A 22622-nucleotide genomic window follows, 5' to 3' on the forward strand; every position below is an offset into this window, starting at 1 on the left:
AGCAAGGCCCAGTTCTGAGTCGCCAGTACCTGCAGTATCGCGTACGTTCTTCTGCTCGTGGACATGCAGGCGTCCCCTTCGGCCACTTTTCTCTTCCTCGTCTTCCTTTTGAACCACTCGCCTCGGAGACATCGGATCTTCGAGATCGTGGCAAGCCCGCAAAGTTGCTATAACATCGCTTACACCGTAGCTCAGGCCTCGATCGAGGCGGTATTCGCGTCGCTCGTCTCCTGTCCTCCTCGGCCTTGCTCTCCGCAGCTGTCATGCGAGCGGCAGACCAACCTCCCCGTCGGATGTCCCGGGCGGTTGGCAGCTCGCACGTGCCCACCTGACCTCCTCCCGAGAGTCCTCGCCGTCCCCATCTCCGCTTCTTGCCTCTTCGCCGCTGCTACGCTACACGTCGACGCTGCGATTCCGCCTGCTGCTGCAGGCTCACACATGATCGACGCGGTGTTTTGCGCTAGGGCCGTCGCTGCGCCGCTTCCTTCAACTTCGCGCTCGAAGCACGCGTCCAAAGCTTCGACACTTCCGCCGGCAGAAGCATGCGGTCCGCCGCTCAGAATCTTGCCGTCGACACCGTCAGCGCGTCGCAAGCCTGCGTGTGGCCCGCTGGCGCCGCTGCGATGCCGTCGTCCGGCTCGTCATGGTCGTCCCTCTCCTCGGTCCCGGGCGCGTCCACGCGTTCCTCGTCGGTCCCGTCGCTCAGCCCTCTCGTCCTCGACACGCCGCTCACAAGCGAGTTTGGCGAGTCGGTGGCGAGAGGCGTGGCGAAGGGACCGCCATGCGTACTGTCCGATGACCGTTCTTCACCGCCACCGCCTCTGGACGCGACTGTCCGTCCCAGCAAGGCCTACTGGCGCGATGAGCGGGAGCGTCTCGCTTTGACCCGTTCTGGCTCGGTAAGTGCGACTTTGCCAAGCGCCATCGACATGGACGAACCACTCGAGCGGACGCCGAAGCTCGCCGTTGCCACCACACCTGTTGCGGCTGAGCGAGGCGAAGACGGCAAGGCCAAGAAGATGCGCACAGGCGTGTTCGTTTACGTCCTGCACGAGTGTGTTCGCACCATACATCCAGGAGCACCCGTGCCCGGCTGATCTGCGACCTGACTGCAGAATGCTCACCAAAAGCGACTTCCGCGACATCTGCTCTTTCAACTCGTCGGGCGACGCTGTCGTCATCAAGGACCGCCGGCGCTTCGCCTCCGACATTATGAGCCGCTACTTCGTGCATTGCAACTGGCAGTCGTTCGTTCGTCAGCTGCATCTCTACGGCTTCGCCAAGGTGCGCTCCTCGTTGCGCTTCGTCCTCTGCGTCTCTCTGACTCTCGTCCTGCCGCAGCAAGATGCCTACAAGTCCAGAAGTGAAGATGCGCCGCAAGTATACCAGCACCCGCTCTTCCATCGCGACCACCCCGAACGGCTCGCATGCATTCGCCGGCGCCCTGAGTCAGCGGCGCTCATGAGCGGTGAAAGAGCATCTCGCGACCGCATCAAGACGGCTTCGCATCTGCCTGCGACTGCACCGAGCGTCGAAGCTGAGCCATTTCCGACTCGCTCGCGCGCCAGCTCGTCGCGCTTGCCTTTCCCGCAAGATCCGAGCGCGACAGCGGAAGTCGATCTGTTACAGGCCGAGCGCGATGAGCTCCGCGGGTGCATTCAGCGCTACCTCTACGACCTCGGCGTCCTCTCGTTGCACGTCAGAGAGGCGCAGGCACGCATCTCGTCCTCTGTAGCCCTTTGCGCACGGCTCGTCGACGTTGTCGAGCACCTCGGAGGTCCAGCGCGTACGCTTGGGGCCCGCCCGCTCTATCGGCCCCTCTCGTTCGCTTCTGAATTTGCTTTGCACAGTTCTCGCCGGCTTTCCGTCTTTCGTCTTCGACAGACGCTTCTGCGACGCGTCGGTCCCTCTCTCGCTGATCGAGGCGGAGCACGAATCGGGCCCCGCGGCTGCTGCCTGGTCCGCGCCGGCTTTGCACCAGGACACGTGCGCTTTTGCCCTAACTTTGTCTCCCATTCTTATGTCAAGCTCACCAAAATGCGCTGCTAGCTCACCAAAATGCGCTGCTAGCAGCTCGCACCACGCGCACGCCGACACTCACTCAGCAAGATGGAACAGTCGGCACCACGAAATGGCGGGCGTATCGATGTTTACTGCAAGCTCCGCAGCAACGGCGTCGAGCGCACCAGAATGTTTTACCTACTCCGAAGACCCGCTCGGCGAAGTCGATGTGACGGCGGCTTCGCCCGAGCCACGGGTGCTGCACAGCGAGCAGTCGGTAGACTCGTTGCATTCCTCTGGCGGCTCGTACCCTTCGTCGCTGGCAACCTCGACCTTCGAGTCCTTCGGCGAGGCTTCTTTTCATTCGGCCTCAATCGCTCCTTCCGCTGAAGGCGTCGACACGACCTACGTCTACGTCCAGCACCCATCCTCGGCTCCCGCCTCAACCACCTTCTCCATTGTCGACCTTCCCAGTACGCCCGGCGCGTCAGACTACTTCGGCTCAGGCGCGACAGCCGTGACGGCTTCACGATACGGCGGCTTGTTCAGTGGCGAATGCTCGACCAACTCGCTCGGCTTGTTCAACGCCTCGGCGCACGCAGCCAGGTCGCGCAGCCAGTCCGTCCACGAGCGCGGTCGCTCGGACCTGACAGCACACTTGTCGCACTCGTCGCTGGCTAGCGCCATCTGAGCTTGAGGTCCCCGCGACAATCTTGCCGGCCCTTCGCCCCTCTGCCTCCTCTTCTCTTCCGGGTTGCCTCACTGCGTAGCCTCTTCCTCCTTCTCCTCCTCGCCATTCAGTCAATAAACCTGCATCCCTCGTCAGTCTGTACCCGCCTCTTGCAGATACCTCGTTCATGGATACCCCTTTCGCACATTCACCTTCGTCAGTTCCCGGATACCCTCGGTTTCCTTTGCTGTTACGCCGAGCTGTGCATGCTTGAGTCGGCTTTGAACAAAAGAAAGAACGGGAGAATGATGAGAGGATGCAGGTTGCAAATGCGAGGCGATACGTGTACCATCCTCCGTGTCTAGAAGAACTTGTCGGGCAGCCCTTGCAGCGCCAGGATGATGGCTGGGTCCTGCGTGCCCATCCCCGTCTCCTTCAGCCACTTCATGACGCTTTTTGACGACTGGACAAAGTGCTGGAACCCTTCCATGCTGAATGCGCCGCCGGCCGCCCCGCCGCCCTCGATCTTCTCCATCATTGCGGACGAGATGAGCATGCGGTGCGCCCAGAGCGAGAACCCGGGAAACTCGTCGAGGTGGTCGGGCAGAAGGCCAACTTCGAACAGCCGCATGAGGCAGGCGGACATGAGGGTCGTCGCGAAAGATGTCGACGGCGGGCGTGCCGGACGCCCCTCGCGTCCGTCGGCGAGGTCACCACACGAGGCGCAGCGTAGCATGATCACAAAGTAGGGCTTGTAGTGCATCTCGGAGATGTCGTAGACTGAGCCGGGCAGATGCTTCACGACCTCCTGCACATGTCAAGGAGAGAATGAATCAGTCCATCGCCTTTCTCTTGAACGAGAGTGGTTAAGCACCTCGAACGACATGCCCGTCTTCTTCTCGAACCACTCGCCCGTCTTGGTCTGGCCACCGTCAGGCGAGAAGCCCTTGTTGCGGTTCGCCTTGAGCCAGTTGATTTCGGCAGGAGAGACTTCCTCGATCGGATACGGCGAGACGCCGCAGACTCGCTTGTGCGCGCTCCAAGCCTGCCTCACGAACGCTTGAGCGTGAATGCGGTCGTCGGAAGGAGCGAGATGACGAGCGGCGCACCGTTTTTTGGTGTTCGGCACTGCAGAAAAAGAGGTTGATGCCGCTGGCCTTGCATCTTGAGCAGCAGTTCTTGGTCGGTGCAGCGCACACTGCGCACGCCTGCGTGACTGCGGGGACGCTCGACATGTTGGTCCAAGACGAAGAGGGAGGCGGCGACGGTAGTTGGCCTTTCGCCTCCTCGGCACCCAGCTCGAATTGCCTGCTTCGCTGCTCGAGCTGTACCTGACGGACCATTTGAGGCTCTCCGCCACTACCAGCGGCTCCCGCGGCTTCGACGCCCATCCCAGCCTTCATCAGTTCAACCTCCTTTGCCCGCGCTCACCTCGATGCCGACAGCGTTCTCAGCCTCTACCTTGCCTCCAAGGCTTGCAGGAGCGAGTGACGAGCGGGTCACACTCCGACCTTACTCCTCCAGGACGTGCCGAGGCCTTCGTCTTCCCCTGCTCATGCTCGGCTGAACACTCGGTCGCTGTCCGACGCTGATATTGCCGCTCGTGCTCAAGACGGTCGCTAACGCTGGGCGTGCGATGCCTGCTTTCTCTCAAAGCTTGTACGCGGACCAGGGCGGGCTTCGTCCTTCCACAGGCCTCGACCGATCTGTCCAAAGTCGAGCTTCCTTCAGCGAGTCGACCATTCGCGAGCTGCCAATGCCGAGTCCAGCTCCACAGTGTTGCTACAAGGTGCGCTGAGCGAGCCCTGCTACTGATGGCACGCAAGAGCCAGGATCTCGCACATGCTGCAAGTCGCTCCCACCGTTGCTTCTCTCAGGGCGGCGGCCATGCTCTAGGCGGGAGGCGACGAGTAGCTCTGCCGCCAAGGGCCAGCCTCACTTGAAGCTGAGTCTACGGCGTCGCTCAGTCCCACGCTACGCTCACACGGCCTCGCGTATCTCGCCGTTCGGCGCGCAGCATGCCGCCAGCAGGGAAGAGGGCTGACCTGAACTGGCTCGCCACGCCCCTGCGAGCGAACTCAGGCTTCCAAGCGACCATACCAAAGCTTCCGGTGACTCTTTTGAGATCAACTGCGTTTTCGTACGTTTCAGCCAGACAGGTTCAAGGAGACAGAGAGAGTTGAAGGTCCCGAAGCGTCGCTATTGTGGCAAGCAAATCTCGGAGTGACTATGGCTCCTTCAACGCCGCGTGCAGCCCTCGGCGCAAGCGTGTGCATGGTCAGCGTGCCAACCCGCCTCGAAAGGAGAAAGTCGGCGGCGGTTTCTCCGAACCACAAGCGCCTTTCCGAGCTAGCGCCGCCTGAGTCGTTCTAGTGAGCAGAAAGACACGCTCTGCAGAGTTGGCTGGCCTCGCCGACAGCCCGTCGTCGCCGTCGCCGTGCACGCTCCTCGTCGCGTCGACTGCGCTGTTTTGACAATTGACGCCGTCGCTTACCTCGCTCTGCGGACGCGCAGACAGCAGCACTCGAACTCGGAGAATGGCCTCGCACGCTCAGGGGCTGCACCGGCGCTCCCCGCGGCCGCGGCTGAGTCGGCGCGCTTGCTCCTCATCGGCCAACTTGTGGACGTTCCCCTCTGCTGGCGCCGAGACGGGCGTGTACGAGGACGTGACGCTCTCGTGGGACCCTGACTGTGTCTCTGTCAGCTCGTCAACCGTCGATCTCTACTTGAGCGTTGTCGAAGACTCGGGACTCGTCGCGTCGCATGTCTGGCAGAACGTCGTCTACAGCGCCGGGAGCCTCGAAACGCAGCTCAAGCCAGAGTGGTGGGGCGCAGCAACCGGCGCAGGCAGCGTGCAGGCTCAGGTGCGCCCGTCTCCACTCATGTTTCTCCGTACTGCGCCTCACGCCGATCTCGCGAACCGTGCGCTCGCAGTTCTCGCTGGTCCCGTCCGGGCAGCCCAGTTGGAACACCCCTGCACCAGCTGGACCGCTCTTCACCATCTCGTACAACGGATCGTGTGTTTTCAGCTGCTGCTTCTGATCGCGTTGAAGCACAAGCTCACCTTTTCGCGCTTGCAGCTACCCCTCCGTCACCCAATCCGCCTCGAACGCCGAATCCACCGGCCCGTCGGTCGAGTCGGTCTCGGACGACAAGTCCAGGTCGTCGGGTCCATCGGGCGGCAAGCTCGCCGCCGCCATCCTCGTCCCACTCCTTGTCGTCGGTCTCGCAGCTGCCGCCTACGTCTTGTGGTACAAGCGCAAGAAGCAGCCAGAGAAGAAGCGGTTCAGCGCGGTCCGTTGATGACGTCTCGGTCCTCCGCGACCTCTCGCTAATCCGTTCGTTGCAGGTTGTCGACCACCGCATGTCGATGATCTCGCAGGGCACCTGGCAGCCGCGCCCGTCCATGGCGTCGCGACCTGGCTCGCATCGTCCCTCAGGCTCGCAGTACACGGCTGCAAATCGCGGTTCTTACTTCGCCGACCCAGCGAACCGGCTATCAACCTACTCATACGCGGGGTCTGCAGTCGGCGTGCCGTCGCCTCTTGGTGGCGGTCCGCGCTCGCTGCCGCCTGCCGACATGCGTCAGCCCGGACAGGGTGAGCGCGCCAGCCGCATCTCCTTCGCTGCCGGAGAGGCGCTCCCGCCTCGTCCTTCTTTCGCGAGCAACAACCGGCCTGGCAGCGTCCATACTCGGTCCTCCCTCCATCAGAGTCAGCTTGCGAGTCCTCCTCTGGATAGCGAACCTTTCTTGCCGTCTTCACCGCAGCACTCGCCCAATCTCTCGCGGTCGGCGGGTCCGACTTTCGGCAGTGGCGGTCTCCTCCGCTCGACCTCGTCTTCCCTCAGCCTCGCCGTCACCGCTGCCGAAGGCGACTACTTCTCCCGCTCTGGAACGCGCGAGGAGCTGGCGTCGATGCACTCGCCGTCGAGCCAGTCGCTCAGCGGCTTGGCTCGTCCCTCTCCCGCATTCGGCAGCGGATCCGGGAACGGCCACAAAGCCAAGGCGAGCGTTGCGAGCTCATTGCGCAACGAGTTGTCGGGCATGCCGGCACTCGCGGTCGTGCGGGACGGTCGGCATGCTTTCGGCGGCGCCTCGCCCGCAAACGGCGAGCGGTCGCCCGTCCCTGCTTCGCCCTCCTCCCCCTCGTCTCCTCTCCGGCCCAAGCCCGCCCTGCACTCGCTCTCGACCGACTCCCTCCCGCCCTCTTCGATGGCGCGCCTCTTCCCCTCATCGTCCGCCCACAACGCCGATCCGTCGCGGCGCTCGCAGATCCTCTCGCCGGACGAAGCGCTCGCCTCGTACGCGCGCAACACGGCCTCGCCCTCGCCCGTCCCTTCGCGCGGTGCAGCTCGCGGGGCCGCAAAGGGCGGCTTCTTGTGGAGCGCGCCGAAGCGGCTCCTGCGCAGCTTCACTGGCGGGAGCATCGCGAGCGTGCTTGGCGGCGGTGCCGCGGCGAGCAAGTCGAGCGCAGACGCGAGCGCTGCCGAGAAGTCTGGTGCGGAGCGCGAGGGCGCAAAGAGCCCGTTTGAGGACCCCGAAGAGGAGATGGACGAAAAGGCGCGTGGCGGTGACGAGGGTGTGCACGGCGCACTGGGGCTCTCGCTCGAGGGCGAGCCCGCGCTCCTCGCCGATGGTCGCGGGCGATTTGCCGCATCTGACTCGGAGGAGTCGCTCTCCGAGAAGAAACAGCAGCAGTCGGGAACGGCGATGTGAGGCGACGCTTTCCTCTAGAACCCCTTTTCCCGCACCCTCCTTGTTGTTACTCTTGCTCGTCCGCGTCCCGCATACCCGTACGTAGCCCTGCAGACTTAGCTATGTATCTGCCAGGCTGACTAGACGAGAGCAGCGCGGTAATGCTCGCACGCGGAAGCACGCCTTGCTTCGCTTCGTCCGCGCTTGCATCAGCTTTGCAGGACTCGTGACGACTGTGCAGTGTGTGCATTTCCTTGTCAGACCCCGTCGGGCCTAAGCGGACATACGAAGGCGACAAGCGTACCGGCTCGCTTCGCCCTTTGTCCTCTTCGCCTTCCCCCGCTCCCTTTCTTCCTCACGTCCGGGCCTCGATCGCCGACAACAGTGCATGTTTATGCTTTTGTGACGCGCTTGACGTCAGCAACGCTCGTGCGACGCGTCTAGTGCTTCTCCACCACGCGCTGCGCTCGCCGTTGTCCTGCATGACAAAGGCTCTGCAGCGGGTCGCGAGACGCTCGTGCTTGTTTGCTGTTTGGCTCAATCAACATGCAGCTCGGCGAGGGGCGAGCACTGCTTCTGCGTCCTGTCCCCATTGCTTTCTCGCTTTGCCCTGGCGTAGGCAACATCGCTTCTTCTCGCTCAGTGCGTTCAACGCTTGCACTCGTGTAGCCTCTTATCCTCAAGACACTCACCCGGTTACCCACAGTTATGCGCCTGCCGTCTCCGCCTCGCACGCCCGTCTCCTCGGTCGCTTCGTCGTTCCTTTCCTTCTCGCCAGACGCACCTCGCACGCCCAGCTGCACCTCGCCGCTCTCGCCTAGCCCCCTGTTCGACGACACGACCCCGAAGGCCCGCCGGCAGGCCCTGTTCAACGCTGTCTCTCGCCCCAAGATCATCAAGCTCGAAGCTCCGCCGAAGCGCAAGAACCGGTTGGTTGGCGATCGGGACGCGTCTTGCGCCCCGAGCCCGAGCATTCCGGGCGAGCAGAATAAGGACGACTCGCCCACCAGCGTGCGCAGCTTTGGCAGCCGCAACCCCTTCGCCTCCCTCATCGCCGCCGAGTCGTCGAGCGAGGCGCCTTGCTCGAGCACCTCGGCGTATTCGTCCAGCCTCGCGTCTCCAGTGCCGAGCTCACTTTCATCACTGTCGCTTGACGAGGTGGGCGGGAAGAACCCTCGCTTGGTCTCCGGCATCGTCGTAAACGACGGGGACGGTCAAAGTCGTCGCCATCAGAGCAAGAGCGGCAATGACGGCGCTGGGCGTCAATCCACCACAAGTGAGACGCTCGACGAAGGCGACATCAGCAGTGCGTGGGAGGACGAGCTGTACTCGAGCCTGTCGGAAGCTTCGCCTCTCTCGCCAGCCTTTCCACCGGTCACGCCCCCTTTCGCCACGCCAGCAGCTTCACCGGGTCTGCTTCATTCAAAATGCGACCCTGCGGCGTCGCGTTCGGCGCGGCGCCCTTCTCTTCCTTCACCACGCCACCCCTACCGCCGCACTGCCTCTTCCGCTCGCCACCCTCCTTCGCCTCGTCGTCCGCGACCCCAGCGCCAAGGCTCATCCTCAAAGACGCTGCGCGCTACCTCGCTTGCACCTCACTCGGTATCCGAGGCCTCTTCACCCGACTGTCCGTCCTTCTCGTTCGACCCAACCTCACCTGTCCAGCCCTCGCCGGCCCCTCGCCGCTTCGCCTTCCTCGCCTCCTCTGCACGATTCAAAGCCATCGTCAAGACGTCGCCCACGTCGGCACCACTCAACGCCAGCTCGACTGCACCTCCGCCTGACTCTTCAGCAAAACCACTCGCCTCATCCCCTTCAGCCGCATTTTCCGCCTTCGAAGCAAAGCTTGCCCGCCGCGCAGCAGCTCGCACAGCTCGTCGCGCGCAGGCAGAGGCTGAAGAAGCGCGGCTGCGACTCGGGAGCTCCAGGCGGCTCAAGACGCTCGAGGGCTTCGACGTTGAGGAGCTCGATCGCTTCTTTGGCGTGACGCCGAGACGAGCGAAGGCGCTCCGGGGCGGTTACGAGCGCGAGGCAGTCGCTGCGGGCTTGCTCAACGGCGGGTCTCCGCAGCGCGAGGAGGACAAATGGAGAAGCGCTTCGACTGAGTTCCGCGAATTGCTCGGGAGCGAACTCGATTCGGATGCGGGCGACGACGACGACGCGCTGCTGGTGGAGGATGAACTGGATGACGACGACGGGAACTCTGCGCTAGGCGCGTGCATCTGCCTTGCCGCGCCAATCGTTCTCACCCCGACTCGTCCAACCCTCCTCGACTCCCGGTCTGCATCCCCTGCGCCTCTCTTACACTGACGGTGTACACGAACGATCTTGTTTGAGTGCTGTACCACACGAGGCGTTGTATTGCGATGCTTGTGCTTGTTCTTCCCTTCAGCAACGGCGAGACGCAGTGCAATCGTCCGGGCTTGCACGCGACAGGAAGCACAAGCCGCGCGTGTGCTGCATTTCCGACCGTGGACCGGAGCACCTCACAAGTAAATCGGGCTGATCGGCTGCTGGCAACGGTGAAACTGTGTACAGATGCATTGCGATTTGATGTATCCCACTGACATGATGCTATGGACGGCGCAATCCCCTTCGGACCGTTCTCGTGATCTCGCTAGCCACTTCAAAGATCGTCGTCGTCGTAGTCTGTGAGGAGCTCGGCGCCGACATCGTCCTCGAGGCGCAGCGAGCGGTACCCGCCTCTCCGGTTCCTCCGCAGGCGGTTGCTGAGCCACGGCACCTCGATGTCGCGCACCTTTTCGACGACGACACCGACGACGCCGACGACGAACCATGGCACCGAAATGAGGAAGTCGACGAAGCCGCTCCGACCGGGTTCGCCTGGCTCGGGGAGGCGGATGCGGCCCTTGCCGCCGCGCCGCCGCGTCCACCACACGGCGGCGAGCGCAGCGATGCCGAAGGGCAGAACCGCGATTGTCGCCCAGAAGAAGCCCCCGCGAGCGGAGCGTCCTGGGCAAAGGTGTCGCGGGCCCTTGTCGAGCTGGAGGCCGCCCTCGCACTTTGAGTGAGGGATCTTGCGGTACGCCGTCCGGTCGTACCAGAACGGATCGTGGATCGTGCACGTCTTGTCCGACTCGAGAGGCTGAGCGCCCTCGGTCAGCACACACTCGCCGCGGGTGTTGCGCTTGTAGTTGAACTCGCTGTGGCAGTTAAGGAACCCTGTCAGCGTGACTTCGCGGGCGACAATCCACCTGCAGACCACGCATGAGCGCGATTGAGTGAGCTACGCACCACTCGAAGTCTTCGTTCGTGCAGGCGCAAGCCTTGACAATCTTCTGCGGCTGCACGAGCTGCTCGCCGACGAAGCAGTTGCGGTCGCGAATGCGGCGGTGGTAGAGAGCCTGAAGCGAGGAGCGGTCAGTATCCGCGAATCGCGAGGTTGAGCCTGGGGTGGAGGCTCACCTGCTGACCGAAGAGGCACGGCTCGTCGCGCGATTCGGACGGGCTCCACAGCTCAAAGTCGTCATTCGCCGGGTTGTCGAGCTCAAGCTTACACTTGACGTTCGTGATGGACGAGAAGTCGAGGTGGACTGCGACGGTTGACTCGGGGCGGTCGGGCTTTGCGCCGAAGAGGATGAACTTGCGACTCGTGTCTTGCGGAACGGTGACGATCGAGCGGACGCGGATCGGTTCGCCGAACGAGTAGTCCTGCCACGAGAGACCCTCGTTGAGCGTGTAGGTGACGTGGTTGGTCGCCTCTTCGTCGTTGGCGATGACGAGGATCGAGCCCTGGTCGCCGTACTCCCACATGTGCGCGTCCTTGTGCACCTCCTCCCACGTGAAGCCGCCATCACGCGTGAGGAACGTGTCGGAGTCGACGTAGGATGCGAGGTGCTCGCCTACGTTGCCGACTGCGAGCATGAGCCCAACGGCGGTCGGCGACGAGTAGGTCGCGCGCGGATCGCGGCGCTCAGTGTAGCCGTGGATGTGAAGAGCGCAGCTCTGCAATGCCAAGAGCGTGAGCGCTCACTTCGGCGTCGATCAGGTTTTAGTGTGGAAACTCACGGTACCACTGCACGGGTACGACTGACCGAGCGCGTCGACCTTGGGCGGGTTCATCGGCTTCCATCGACCGCCATCGTTGTGCGTGATGCGCGTCTGCAGCTTCTTGTTGCTGCTGAGGGCGGCTTCCTCGGGGTTCGAGACGACGTTGATGACGGCGATACCGTCGAGGCCGATCATCTTCTCAAAGTCGACAAAGCCGGCCGTGTTGCGGTTGACGTTCTCCAGCGAAGGCGTGTAGTACGTGCCGTTCGAGTTGGACTTGAAGACGGTGCCCCACTCGCTGCCGATGTCGGCGTGCGTCGTGACATGGAGAAAGACCGAGTCGGTGGTCGACTCGAGGACGGTGTAGGCCTGTCGCGCATTCACGTAGGTGAGCGGACGATTTGATTCAGGTAAGCGCGGGATTAACGCACCTGGTTGCCCAGCTGCATGTTGGGCGGGAAGCGGGCAAGCGCGAACGTCTTGCCATCGAGCGAGATCTGGAGGTTGATCGCGTGCGAGTTCTCGTGGACCTGCGTGCGATAACGGCGTGTCAGCTCGGCCGTGCAGCACGAAGACGCAAGTCAAAGACGGACCTCGGCGACGACCATGTACTCTTCAAACGTGGCAAACCCGACGATGTTCTCGAAGAGCGTGCGCTTCTTCGAGTAGAAGTAGTCGCCCGCGACGAGCTGGAGCGGATTGCGGTTGTTGAGCGCGGCGCGCTGCGAGCCCTTCTTGTCGCGGTAGCTCTCGCAGAAGATGACCTTCTCGTCGATCCGGAGCTTCTTGTCGCGGCCCCAGCTGCACGTACGCACGTACTCCTCGAGCTTGCTCCAGCTGCGCCCGTTGTCCTTCGACATGTATGCGACGGCGCGGCACGTGCTCGAGTCTCCGTCGCCGCAGTTGATCTGCCCCGTCCAGATGAGCCAGTCGGGGCGCAGCGGGTGAAAGTCGAGGAGCGGGACGCCGAGGCCGTTCGGGTCGGCCGGCGCCTGGAACGAATTCCAGCTCGCGCCCTTGTCGGTCGTGTAGTGCACCGTGCGTGACTCGGTGATGAGGTAGGCGCGATCGCGCGAGTAGGCGTGGATCGTCATGGCGACAATGTGGGCGCCGTTGATGACCTCGTGCCACGAGAAGCCCTCGTTCGACGACTGCCACACACGGTTCTTATTGGTGAAGGCGAGGAGCGTGTGCGACTTGTCGAAGTAGGCGTGGTCGATCACGTAGCCCGGGAAGGTGAACTGCACGAAGGGGGGCGTCAGCTCAAGCCGAAGCTTGCGGAGAGACCGAGAGCCGGCGTACTGTCTGATGCGAGACGAGACCGGGCGCCTCCTTGCCCGCGTGACACGGCTTCTCGACGAGCGCATCCTTTTTGATGCCGCGCTTGACGTCGCACGTGTTGCCCGGGATCAGGCGGTACCCGCTCGAGCCCATAAACTTGTCGTCCTCGCGCAGGCACTGGCCCTTGGGGATGTCCTCGGGGCCGACGGGGATGCAGCCGCCGTTGGCATCGGGCGCAAAATTGTAGTCGCTGCGGAACACAACGCACGAGTTGAGCTTCTGCCGATCACGACGGTCAAGCGGAAGAGAGCACTCACCACTCGTAGTCCTCGTCCGTGCACGGGCAGTCCTCCTCACGCCCGACCGGGTCCTTCCACTTCTCGCCAATGACGCAGTCGGCGTCCTGCTTGCGGCGCATGAACCATTGCTACACGGCGAGCTGCAGTCAGCACGACGTCGGCGGCAGAAGGGGAGCAGGGCGAGCGCGCACCTTGTGGCCCATCAAGCAGTCGGGCTGCCCGCCGATCGTGCGCGCGTACCACTTCTCCAAGTCGCGGTTCTCGCACTTGCGCTTCTTGAGGCTTTCAAAGTCCATGTGGACGATGACGTGACGCTCGCCCTTGGAGCCCTTCTTGTCCGAGTGCCGCGTGAGCGTCCCAAGGAGGATAAACTTGAGCGAGGTCGAGTCGGGCACGGTCGTGAGCAGGCGGGCGCGGAGCTTGACGCCGAGGTCGAACTCGTACCTGCAAAGAGGCGGAAAATGCGGCTTCAGCAAGATGGCTGCAGACGACGAAGTGAAGAGGCGCGCACCAGGTCTTGCCGTAGTCGAACGAGTACTTGATCTCGTCGGTCGGCTCCTCGTCCTCGACCATGAGGAGCAAGCTGCCCTGGTCGCCAAACTCGTACTTCTTGGCGCCGTCGTCCATCATGCGCCACGTGAGGCCCGCGTCGGTCGAGAGGAACGTGTCGCACTCGTCGTAGGGGAGGAGACGGTCGCCGATCGTGCCGACACCCATGACGAGACCGGGCGCGGTGGACGAGAACACGCGGCCGTAGTTGTGCGGCTGCGTGACCGAGTGCAGGTGGAGCGAGCAGGTCTCCTGCAGGGATCGCACGCGTCAGTCAACCGCCTCGAACACAGGCAGGAGGCATACGCACAGTGTCCTCGACGTCGCACTTGACGCGACGGCCCTCGTTGTCGTACGCCGGAGCCTTGATCAGACTCCAGTGCCCGCCTGCCAAGCCAGAAAGGTTCAGAAGCCGGCCTCGCAGTCCGAGACTTCGCACACGCACCATCATCGAATGTGATGCGCGTCTTGAGGTCCTTGTCGTGCCCAGCCTCGACCGCCTCGATGTTCATGACCGTGTTGATGATGGCGACTCCCTCGACGCCCTGGATCTTCTCAAAGTCGACGATCCCGTTCCGGTTGCGGTTCGTGTTCTCGAGCGAGCGCACAAAGTACGTCCCGTTCGAGTTGCTCGTGAAGAGCGTGCCGGCGGCCGCCGACGGCGACGAGTTGACGTCGACGAGGATCGAGTGCTCGGTCGACTCGACGATCGTGTAGGCGTTCTCCTGCAGGCCGTGCCCGTGCGGGAACTGCGCGCGCGACCACGTCGCGCCGTTCTCGCTCACGTAGAGGACCATCTCGCGGCTCGCGCCCTCGTTGCCGCCGCCCGAAGCTGCGGGCGGCTTGAGCGCCGTGACGAGGTACTTCTGCACGCCGCCGATACCAACAACGCCGCGCGCCTCGCGGCCGATGCCCAGGTCGACGTAGGTGTGGTCGCGCTCGAAGAAGTCGCGCGACGAGTACAGGCGCGACTCTTTGAGGAGGCGAGGCGTGCCGCCGATGAGCGACGTGAGCGCATCCTTGAGCGTGGCGCCCTTGGCGGAGGTCGACTGCTCCTTGGGCGGCGGCTCGTAGGCCGAGCAGAAGATGAGCTCGTTGGGGACGTTGGCGGCAAACTCCTTCTTGTCATGCGCAAAGATGCACCGGCTTGTGTACGCGAGAAGCGGCTTCGGTGCAGACGCGAAGGCGTCTTTGGTGTAGAAGGTCTGCAGCAGTCGAGGAGAGCGTCAGCGACGGTATCCTCATCCGTCGTGAGGCCTCCATGCTTCGGCACGTCAGCGATACGAGCAAAGCGGGAATCTCCAACGCACCTCGTCGTGGCAGACTCGGCCCTGCCAGCCACCGACATCCTCGCACTTCTGCCCCGTAAACAGGATCCACTCCCACTGCCGCGAGTGGAACGAGAGCGTGTTGGCCGAGAGCGCGGGCGCGAGCGCCGTCACAAACGACTGCCACGTCTCGCCGCGGTTCATCGTGCGGTAGTGGGTCGTGCCGGCGGTGAGGATAAAGGCCTGCGAAATCGACAGTCAGCTCCGCCAGTGTGCGACGGAAAGGCGGGTGCGCAGTCTGCGTCTCGAAGCGCAAGAACGCACGATCGACTTGTCGTAGGGGTGGTCTACGAGCATGTAGGCCTCGTTGTGCGGTACGCCGTCGATGATCTCCCACTTCTTTCCCTCGTCGGTGGAGCGCCAGACATTGCGCCCGATCTGGTCATGGTAGAGGACGACCTGCGGAGCGGACATCGTGTCAGCATAGTCCTAGCTGCTCTGCGCGGTATGCTGCCGAAGGACCACCCAAACGCGCAGGAGCGGAAGGCGTGCGGTGTGCATTCAGGGCGATCACGCGCGACAGCAGGTCGTGCCGCGATGCCCGCAGCAGCACGCCGCACCTGCCACGTGCGCCTTGCTTCTATGCGCATGGCTGACAGCCTGTGCAGTCTCGGCGACAGCGCTTCGAGCCGGCGCCACTTGCGCCCATTCGTCCTCCGCCCGTCCCGATATGGACTTCAGCCCGGTCCACCGCTCGCGATAGTCGCGTCAGCCGCGCAAGGCGTGCATCCAGCTCTCCACGTGGGCCCGTCAGCCGCGTGCGAGCTCTAGCGCGACGAGCGGTGGCGTGCGAGCTTCGAGAGCCCGACGGCGTGTCGCGCGACGGGGCGAGAGCATCTCGTCGATCGGAGGTTCAGGCGCGTGAGACTCACGGACGAGTCGTCAAAGTAGAAGATGCGCGTCGGGAGATTGTCGAACAAGGTGTGCGAGAGCGCGGGCTTGTCGCCTTCGGGGGCGGCGAGCGCCGTGGTGGGGAGGAGCACGAGCGCGACGAGCGCGGCGAGGGCGCACGCGAGCGCAGACGCGGCAGCACTGCCCGAGGGCCACAAAGGCCCCGAGCGCAGTCGCATTGGCTGTGCGGCTATCTGTGCGGCGAGCGGTCGAGGCGGAGTCGCTGCGCGTGCAGCTGGCGGCAGGCGACGCGCAACGCCGGTCAGAGTGAGGCGCGAAGCAAAAGGGGGAAGCCGCAGCCAGTACCACCTTCGCCCGCGCTTGTCGTGCGCTCCTTCTCTCCCCGACAACACTTCGCTTCGCGTTGTACTCAGGCTTACGGGGCTGCTTGCTGAGCAGCTCGCTTCTCCACGACTACCCCTCACCTGCTTGACCGCCTCTGCCCCCCTCCTGCCGGACGACTTTTCTTCTTCTCGTGAGTCTTCCGTCGCCGTCGTCCTCTCGCCTGCGCAGCGCACGCCTCCCGCCGGCAATGATGATACCTCCCAGTGCATGGCTTGCGTAACTGGCCACCCCTAGTCCGCCCATTCGGTTGGGACCCGTCCTCGTTTCTCGCCTCGTCGCGCTCGCAAAGTCTTTCAGCCTTTGCTTGCGCAGCGGGGTGCGAGCGGAGATGGGGGACGCCAGGCCTTGACGAGTTAAACCTATAGACAAGCATATATCTCGAGCCACGCCGCGTCGACTCGCGCGCGCACCAGCAGGATCCGTCATCGAGCGGCACCAGCTGACCCTCTTGTCGTCTCGCGACAGATAGCTTCGCTGCGTTCTTCACCTTCCCTTCCTCGCGTCCACGACCGCAGACGACTGTCGGTAAGGCTCCTTCCGCCTGCCACGACCTCCCTCGCCCCACTTGACGAGGACGAAGACAATAAACCATTTAGCATGTTAGACTACGTAGCCTCCGGGCTTTGACGAGTCGTTTTATTTGCACGTCAGGCAGAGTCAAGGAATGAGGGGCGAGGGGATCAGCAGTACTGCCATCACGGAGCGTTCGCTGACTCTGCTTCTACCCTTCTGAACAGGTCCACCGCTGTCTGAGACGGCCAACCTGGCCCAGCATGTCCACGGACCGTAAAAGTTGCTGTCGCCGCACGACGGGACTTCGCGCTTTACCTTCCGCTGCCTGCAACATAGAAAACAACTCGTTTCCCTCAACTTTGCCCGTCGTGGTGAGATCGAACCGGCGGCGGTCAGCCTCCAAAGCATCTAGACGGGCGCTCCCGAGCGCTCGCTGTGGTCATTCTGCTCGCCGCGGCGAGCCTGCTCCGCTCTATCTGTCCCTGGCTTCGAAATCGATGCTTCCACGTTCGCTCGAACGGAGAGTTTCTCGCTCGCACACACTGCACCAGATTCGGATCATCACCAGCAAATACTTGTCATTGCGATCTACGCAGCGGACCAGCGCAAGATGCTTCTTTGTCAAACCAAAAGGGGAGAGAAGGGTGGGAAAAGCGAAAAGAGATGACCATCTGACCTGACGGGGGCACAACCTGCTCGCAGGCCGTCGACTTAAGCTATCGCTCCTCACGCGAGGAGGGCAGCGACTGCGACGCCGGCAGCGCCGACGATGCTCGCCTTAACGACGAGCGCGCCCTTGGCGCCGCTCGTCTCCTCGGCCTTCTGCGCGTCCGCTGACTTGCTCGCGTCGGCGCTCTCCGACGCAGCAGCAGGCGTCGCGTCCGCGGAGGAGGAGGAAGAAGTGGCGGCGGCGGAAGCGGCGGTCGCGTCGGCGGTGCGGACGGCCGTCACCATCGAGTTGGGCGCGGCGCCGGAGGCCGAGTTCGCGAGCGCGGCCTCGACGACTGGGGGGAAGGCACCCGTCATGCCAGAGAGGCTGCAGTGCGTACAAGCTGCTGTCAGTGCGCGGGGAAGCGACGGCGAGCGGCTAGGTGGGGGACACACGCGAAGCGCGCAGAGAAGGACTGCAGGGGCGCGCCGGACGTGTCGGTCGCAGCCTCCGAGTCGAGGCGGATAAAGTACTCGTCCGAGTCGGCTGTGCGCAGAGTCTCCGAAAATGTCAGTGACGTCGAAGACCGTATGGAAGACAGGACACAGACGCACGTCCCCAGACCGGGTCAATCGTGATGCGGACCTCGCTCGTCTGCGACGCGTCCTCAATCAGGCCAACCTGCGCGAGGCGGTACTGCACCTGCGAGCTGCCCGAGTAGAGGCCGATCGACGTGCGGCCGAACTCGGTCCACGAGGGAGCGTTGCCGTCCTGCGAGGTTGCGTAGCCAAGTCAGCCGTCGCTTGCTCGGGCGGATGTCGTGGCTCGGTCCTCCGCGCGGTCCAGCACCGGATGAATGAAACGCACATCGCGCCACGAGATCGTGAACGAGTCGCCTGCAGCGTAGTGCGAGGCCGCGACCGGCTGTACGAGGACGTGCAAACATGATGAGCAGTCGATCAGCCTCTGCACGACTGGAGACAAACAGGCGACCCACCTTGTAGATGAAGGGCTTGGCGAGGGCCGCCGGGAGCGAGAGGGCGAGGACGGCGGCCGACGAGAAGGCGGTCGAGAAGTGCATGGTCTGTACGGTTCCTGTGACTGCCTCTGCCGTCGTCAGCGAGTCTGCTCGTCGTGCTGCACGTCGAAGGGGGAAGGAGGCGCACGAGGTCTTGGCTGGATTGGGGAGGTGCGAGCGGCGAAGTCGCTGAGAGGACAGGCGCGAGAGGACAAAGAGCGACGAGCGGGTTGGACGGAACGAGCGTAGGTGTAGACCGTACGGAGAGCAGCAACAGCAGGCGAGCAGATGGAGGGTAAGAGCAGGAGCAGGGCGACACCGAGCGAGCGTGCAGTCCCCTCAAACTTTCGCGTGCGACGAGCGCGACGCGACGAGCCCGCGTCAATCAACCATGAGGGGGCCGTGTGTCGTCGTCGAGAGGCGGCTCTGGCGTGTGCAGCGGGCCAAAGGCATCTGTCTGAAGCAAGACGGGAGGACGCAGGGCGGGAAAGGGATGCCTCCGGGTGGCCCGTCAATTTGGGCTGGCCGATCGAAGCGGCTTCGCAGCGAGTGATCGTAACAAGCTTTGCCCCTTGCTGCTGAGCTCTCTACTCGACTGATTACAAGGCGTCAGTCGTGCTGACTTGTATGCCGCAGGCAGCTGCAGAGAAGGCAACTGGAGGGAGCGGGCAGTGCTGAGAGGGGGAAGCTGGACTTGGGAAGGTCCCGCTTGCCCGCCTCGCTGGGCTCGTCCGTCCCCAGGTGCAGCTCTGCGTACAGCCAACTTGTGCTACGGCCTACGGGTGCAAAATGACCGCACAGCTTGTGCGAACCGCGGACGATTGGCTCCGCGCCGCCCCCACCCTCACCGGGTGCCTCACTGATCGTCTCCGCAATCTTCGTACCGGCTGCTTCCCTCATCGCTGGCAAGTCGCCCTGCTACCGTACTCTGGCTTGTACTATCTATGAACATGGCTGGGTCTACTCTTAACGTGCCGAAGACGTGCCGCGCCGCGGTCTGTCGCAACCCCGGTCCCAACTACTCGCTGGAACTCGTCGAGGTGCACATGGCTCAATGCGCGACTCTTGCAGTCTTGCAATTGCGAAGGAGTTGCACAAAGAGCTGACCCTTCCCCTTGCAGGACTATCCTGTCCCGTCGCCCGGTCCGGGCCAGTTGCTGCTCAAGATCAATGCGACCGGTCTCTGCCTGAGCGACCACCACAACATGACTGGCGACATCGGAATTCCGATGATGTGTGATGCTTCGGGTCACGAGGGAGCTGGGGTCGTCGTGGCGCTCGGCGAGGGTGTGCAGGACTGGAAAGTCGGAGACCGCGCAGGAATCAAGCCGCTGTGCGTAACGCTTGCTCCTTAGTATTGCTATTCCTTCTGACTTTACCTGTTACGCAGCTTTGACGTCTGCCACGAGTGTGCCGCTTGCCGCGGCGGGGACGAGGGCTTGTGCCCAAAGGTGCGCGCGGCTTCTGCATCCACATGCACTTCTCGACATCACTGCTTACTAGCGGATCTTTCGATCCCGTGTAGCTCACTGCGACCGGAGCCTTCTCGAATGGCAGCTACTGCGAGGTGAGCAGCTGGCCGCTTGCTCCCACTGAAGCAAGACCAGACTTTGACCATTGCTTTGCCTGCAGTACATCGTCTCGCCTGCACGCTACACCACTCGCATCCCAGATGGTGTTCCCGACAAGTATGCTGCACCCCTGAGTGCGTCAACACCTTGCAACCCGCGCTCCTCGACGACGATCCGCTGACTTTCCCGTTTTCGTAGTGTGCTCCGGCACGACCATCTACACGGCAATCAAGCGCAGTGGCATTCGTGCTGGGTTCGTCAGATTCGTTTGAATGACCGCTGTCTCGCGCAGCTTACACGCTCGCTGCATTCGCGCAGTCAGTGGCTTGTCCTTCCGGGAGGCGGCGGCGGCGTCGGCCACCTTGGCATCACCTATGCGAAAGTACAGGGCATCCGCCCCGTGGTCATCGACACGGGCGCCGAGAAGCGCGCGCTATGCGAGCGGCTCGGATGCGAGGCGTTCGTCGATTTCAAGGAGTGCAAGGACCCGGCTGAGGAAGTCAAGCGCATCACTGGCGGTGGTGGACATGTTGTGATTGTCACGGGCGGCACCGCCGCAGGTGTGTGCGACGTGCTCGGCCAAATGAGGAAGCCAAGTTGACGAATCTTGCGAATGCAGCTTACTCTTCCGCTCCCGCCTATCTGCGCCCGGGCGGCACCATGATCTGCGTCGGCCTCCCGTCGGCTGGCACGGCCATTGCCGGTGCCGACCCGTGCGCGATCATCTTCAAGAAGCTGACGATCCGCGGGTCGCTCACGGGAAACCAAGTCGACGCCGACGAGGCACTCGACTTTGTCCGACGCGGGCTCGTCGAGCCGCACGTCACCGTCAGGCCCTTCTCAGAGCTCAAAGCAGCGTTTGCGGATTTGGTGCGTTCTTTTGCAGCAGCTCTGGAGCGGTGAATGAGCTTGCTGACTCCGTCTGCGCGCGCAGCTTGCGGCAAAGGTTGCCGGGCGGATGGTCATCGATTTTACGCAGTAAATCAAGGATCTGTATACGTTTGCGCTTTGTACCCGAGTCTAGCTTGAACAGCACCGCGCTTCTCCAATGTCAGCGATACAAGACGTTGAATTCATGTCAAGCGCAAGCATCCGTTCCGTGCAAAATTTTACCACAAAGCGCAGTGCAGTCCACTGATTCGCGGAAGCAGAAGCAGAGGCAAGACTGCGAGGACCACAACCAGTCTCGAGCAGGGGGAGCAGGCGCTTCCCAAAGGATCATGTACAAAGCCCTTCAATGCAAGTGCGGCGGCCCTTCATGCCTTGAGCGACTGCAGGTACTGCGCGCGGAACGGGTTCGCGTCCGTCGCCTCGCTCTTGTCGTGCGGGACCCACTTCGGCTCGTCCTGCGTAAGCGAGAATTGTCAGCTGAAGATTGCCCGAAAGCTGCTTGCCTCGCGAATCTGCAGAGGACCGCCGAAGATGAGCACTGACCTGGAAGAGTCGCAGTGCACGGATGAAGTCAGAGGAGTCGAGCGTGAACCGGTGGTACACTCCTGCGGGCACGATGAGGAGGTCTTGCGGCTCGACGGCGATGCGGATCCACCGCGCGTCGCCCTTCTCTGCGGGCCGGCGGGCAGGTGGGGGTCAGCTTATGATCCGGCAATGACCGTTCGCTAGGTCAGGGTAGCCATTGAGTGCCAAAGTGAGAGCGCACCGCGGATGTCAAAGTAGCCCCTCCCGTCCTTGATGTAGCGGATCTCCTCATCCTCGTGGAGGTGCTCGCTGCACGCATAAGTCACGTCAGTCTCCGCGTACTCCAATGCTTCGGGAAGAGCGGGGCGCACCGGAAGAAGCCCTTGATCTTCTCCTCGTAGATGTCGCCGAGACCCTCCTTGCTCACGTTGATCTCGTCGCGGTTCTTGTATCCGCGCTCCTTGGCGCTGCAAAAAGGTAGCCAGGTCAGCTACAGCCTTACAACATCCAGAGACAGAGTTGCCGAGTACGCACATGGCCTCGACCTGGTCGAGCGAGATGCCCGGGTACGGGAGGACGCCGATCGCCTTGAGCTGCTCAACCGAGACCTGCTCGCCCGAGTCGTGCGGGAGGCGCTGGTCGCCCTCGAGGTCGTCGCTGCGTTCGTCGAGAAGAGTGGAGACTTCCGGTGAGTGCATGCACAAAAGCGAGGCGAGTGAGGCGGCGACTGGCTGGACGTCCGAGCAGGGCCTACGCACAAGATGTAGGCCTTCATCGCTGTCCTGTTTCTGTCTGTGCTGTAAGGACGGGAGGAGAGCCAGCGATGATGTGCTTCTGCCCTTCGCTCCGCACCACTCGCTGCCGCAAGCCAGGTCCGGCTGGAACGGGTCGCTGGAAGGCTGACCCACCTGGGTAGCACCCACCATGCACTGCAGCGCTTTTCCCGCACTGCCGAAAGCGCCGGCTGACCTCATCGCCCCTCTTCCGCTCGACCAACCGACGCCCGCTCATCTCGATGGCAGGTCGGACGACTCTGCAAGGGCTGGCAGTCAGCTGCGTGCGCAACAAACAATTGGCATGCTGTGTCCCGCTCAAGTACGCGGCTACGTCCCGCCGTCCTCCTCGCCAGATCAAAGTGCTGCTGCACGGGGGGTCTCGTTGCCTGCTGTACTCTCGTTTTTGAGCGCTTTCTTGTACGGTGCTTGCGGTTTAATCTGGCTGGGATCTGCGTGTTAAGTCTGCTCGTAGTGCGGCAGACTCATTCAGTGCTGTCGCGTCGGGGTCTTCCTGCTCCTTCAGTCGGTGGAGACTGCGTGAATGCGGTCCATTCGCTGCAAAGCCTGGCTGCTCACGATCTCTCCATGGATGAGATGCGCCACCCCGT

At 63.0% G+C, this 22622-nt stretch overlaps 8 protein-coding genes across 8 annotated transcripts; 4 read left to right on the plus strand and 4 right to left on the minus strand.

Moving 5' to 3' along the window:
* Positions 1-929: 929 nt before the first annotated feature.
* JCM10292_006937 (heat shock factor family protein) lies at positions 930-2692 on the plus strand (the record flags this gene model as incomplete). Its single annotated transcript, XM_076652569.1, has 5 exons — positions 930-1054; positions 1116-1284; positions 1630-1786; positions 1851-1986; positions 2119-2692. 5 exons carry the CDS (start codon positions 930-932, stop codon positions 2690-2692), a joined length of 1161 nt encoding a protein of 386 aa, XP_076501866.1.
* Positions 2693-3032: 340 nt separating this feature from the next.
* Positions 3033-3906, minus strand: JCM10292_006938 (zinc finger MYND domain-containing protein; the record flags this gene model as incomplete). Its single annotated transcript, XM_076652570.1, has 3 exons — positions 3033-3479; positions 3546-3716; positions 3781-3906. 3 exons carry the CDS (start codon positions 3904-3906, stop codon positions 3033-3035), a joined length of 744 nt encoding a protein of 247 aa, XP_076501867.1.
* Positions 3907-5208: 1302 nt separating this feature from the next.
* On the plus strand, positions 5209-7388 carry JCM10292_006939 (uncharacterized protein; the record flags this gene model as incomplete). The annotated part of the gene is made up of 4 exons (XM_076652571.1): positions 5209-5535; positions 5606-5688; positions 5752-5965; positions 6021-7388. 4 exons carry the CDS (start codon positions 5209-5211, stop codon positions 7386-7388), a joined length of 1992 nt encoding a protein of 663 aa, XP_076501868.1.
* A 687-nt stretch (positions 7389-8075) lies between these two features.
* On the plus strand, positions 8076-9677 carry JCM10292_006940 (uncharacterized protein; the record flags this gene model as incomplete). Its single annotated transcript, XM_076652572.1, has 1 exon — positions 8076-9677. One exon carries the CDS (start codon positions 8076-8078, stop codon positions 9675-9677), a length of 1602 nt encoding a protein of 533 aa, XP_076501869.1.
* A 316-nt stretch (positions 9678-9993) lies between these two features.
* JCM10292_006941 (vacuolar protein sorting/targeting protein 10) lies at positions 9994-15905 on the minus strand (the record flags this gene model as incomplete). Its single annotated transcript, XM_076652573.1, has 15 exons — positions 9994-10531; positions 10623-10732; positions 10794-11333; positions 11397-11747; positions 11810-11908; positions 11972-12619; positions 12681-12909; positions 12977-13086; positions 13150-13402; positions 13470-13759; positions 13818-13894; positions 13953-14712; positions 14818-15018; positions 15100-15234; positions 15708-15905. 15 exons carry the CDS (start codon positions 15903-15905, stop codon positions 9994-9996), a joined length of 4539 nt encoding a protein of 1512 aa, XP_076501870.1.
* A 1405-nt stretch (positions 15906-17310) lies between these two features.
* Positions 17311-18314, minus strand: JCM10292_006942 (uncharacterized protein; the record flags this gene model as incomplete). Its single annotated transcript, XM_076652574.1, has 5 exons — positions 17311-17620; positions 17689-17779; positions 17848-18004; positions 18101-18157; positions 18231-18314. 5 exons carry the CDS (start codon positions 18312-18314, stop codon positions 17311-17313), a joined length of 699 nt encoding a protein of 232 aa, XP_076501871.1.
* An 881-nt stretch (positions 18315-19195) lies between these two features.
* Positions 19196-20804, plus strand: JCM10292_006943 (zinc-dependent alcohol dehydrogenase; the record flags this gene model as incomplete). The annotated part of the gene is made up of 9 exons (XM_076652575.1): positions 19196-19291; positions 19373-19584; positions 19642-19702; positions 19777-19818; positions 19884-19956; positions 20021-20075; positions 20141-20382; positions 20442-20692; positions 20757-20804. 9 exons carry the CDS (start codon positions 19196-19198, stop codon positions 20802-20804), a joined length of 1080 nt encoding a protein of 359 aa, XP_076501872.1.
* Positions 20805-21078: 274 nt separating this feature from the next.
* ADI1 (acireductone dioxygenase (Ni2+-requiring)) lies at positions 21079-22013 on the minus strand (the record flags this gene model as incomplete). Its single annotated transcript, XM_076652576.1, has 6 exons — positions 21079-21168; positions 21257-21384; positions 21480-21547; positions 21610-21705; positions 21773-21895; positions 21997-22013. 6 exons carry the CDS (start codon positions 22011-22013, stop codon positions 21079-21081), a joined length of 522 nt encoding a protein of 173 aa, XP_076501873.1.
* Between the last annotated feature and the right edge of the window lie 609 nt (positions 22014-22622).

The sequence above is a fragment of the Rhodotorula paludigena genome, assembly GCF_050403205.1.
Source record: "Rhodotorula paludigena JCM10292 DNA, Rt_paludigena_JCM10292v1_ctg81, whole genome shotgun sequence".
NCBI classification, from domain to species: Eukaryota; Fungi; Basidiomycota; class Microbotryomycetes; order Sporidiobolales; family Sporidiobolaceae; genus Rhodotorula; species Rhodotorula paludigena.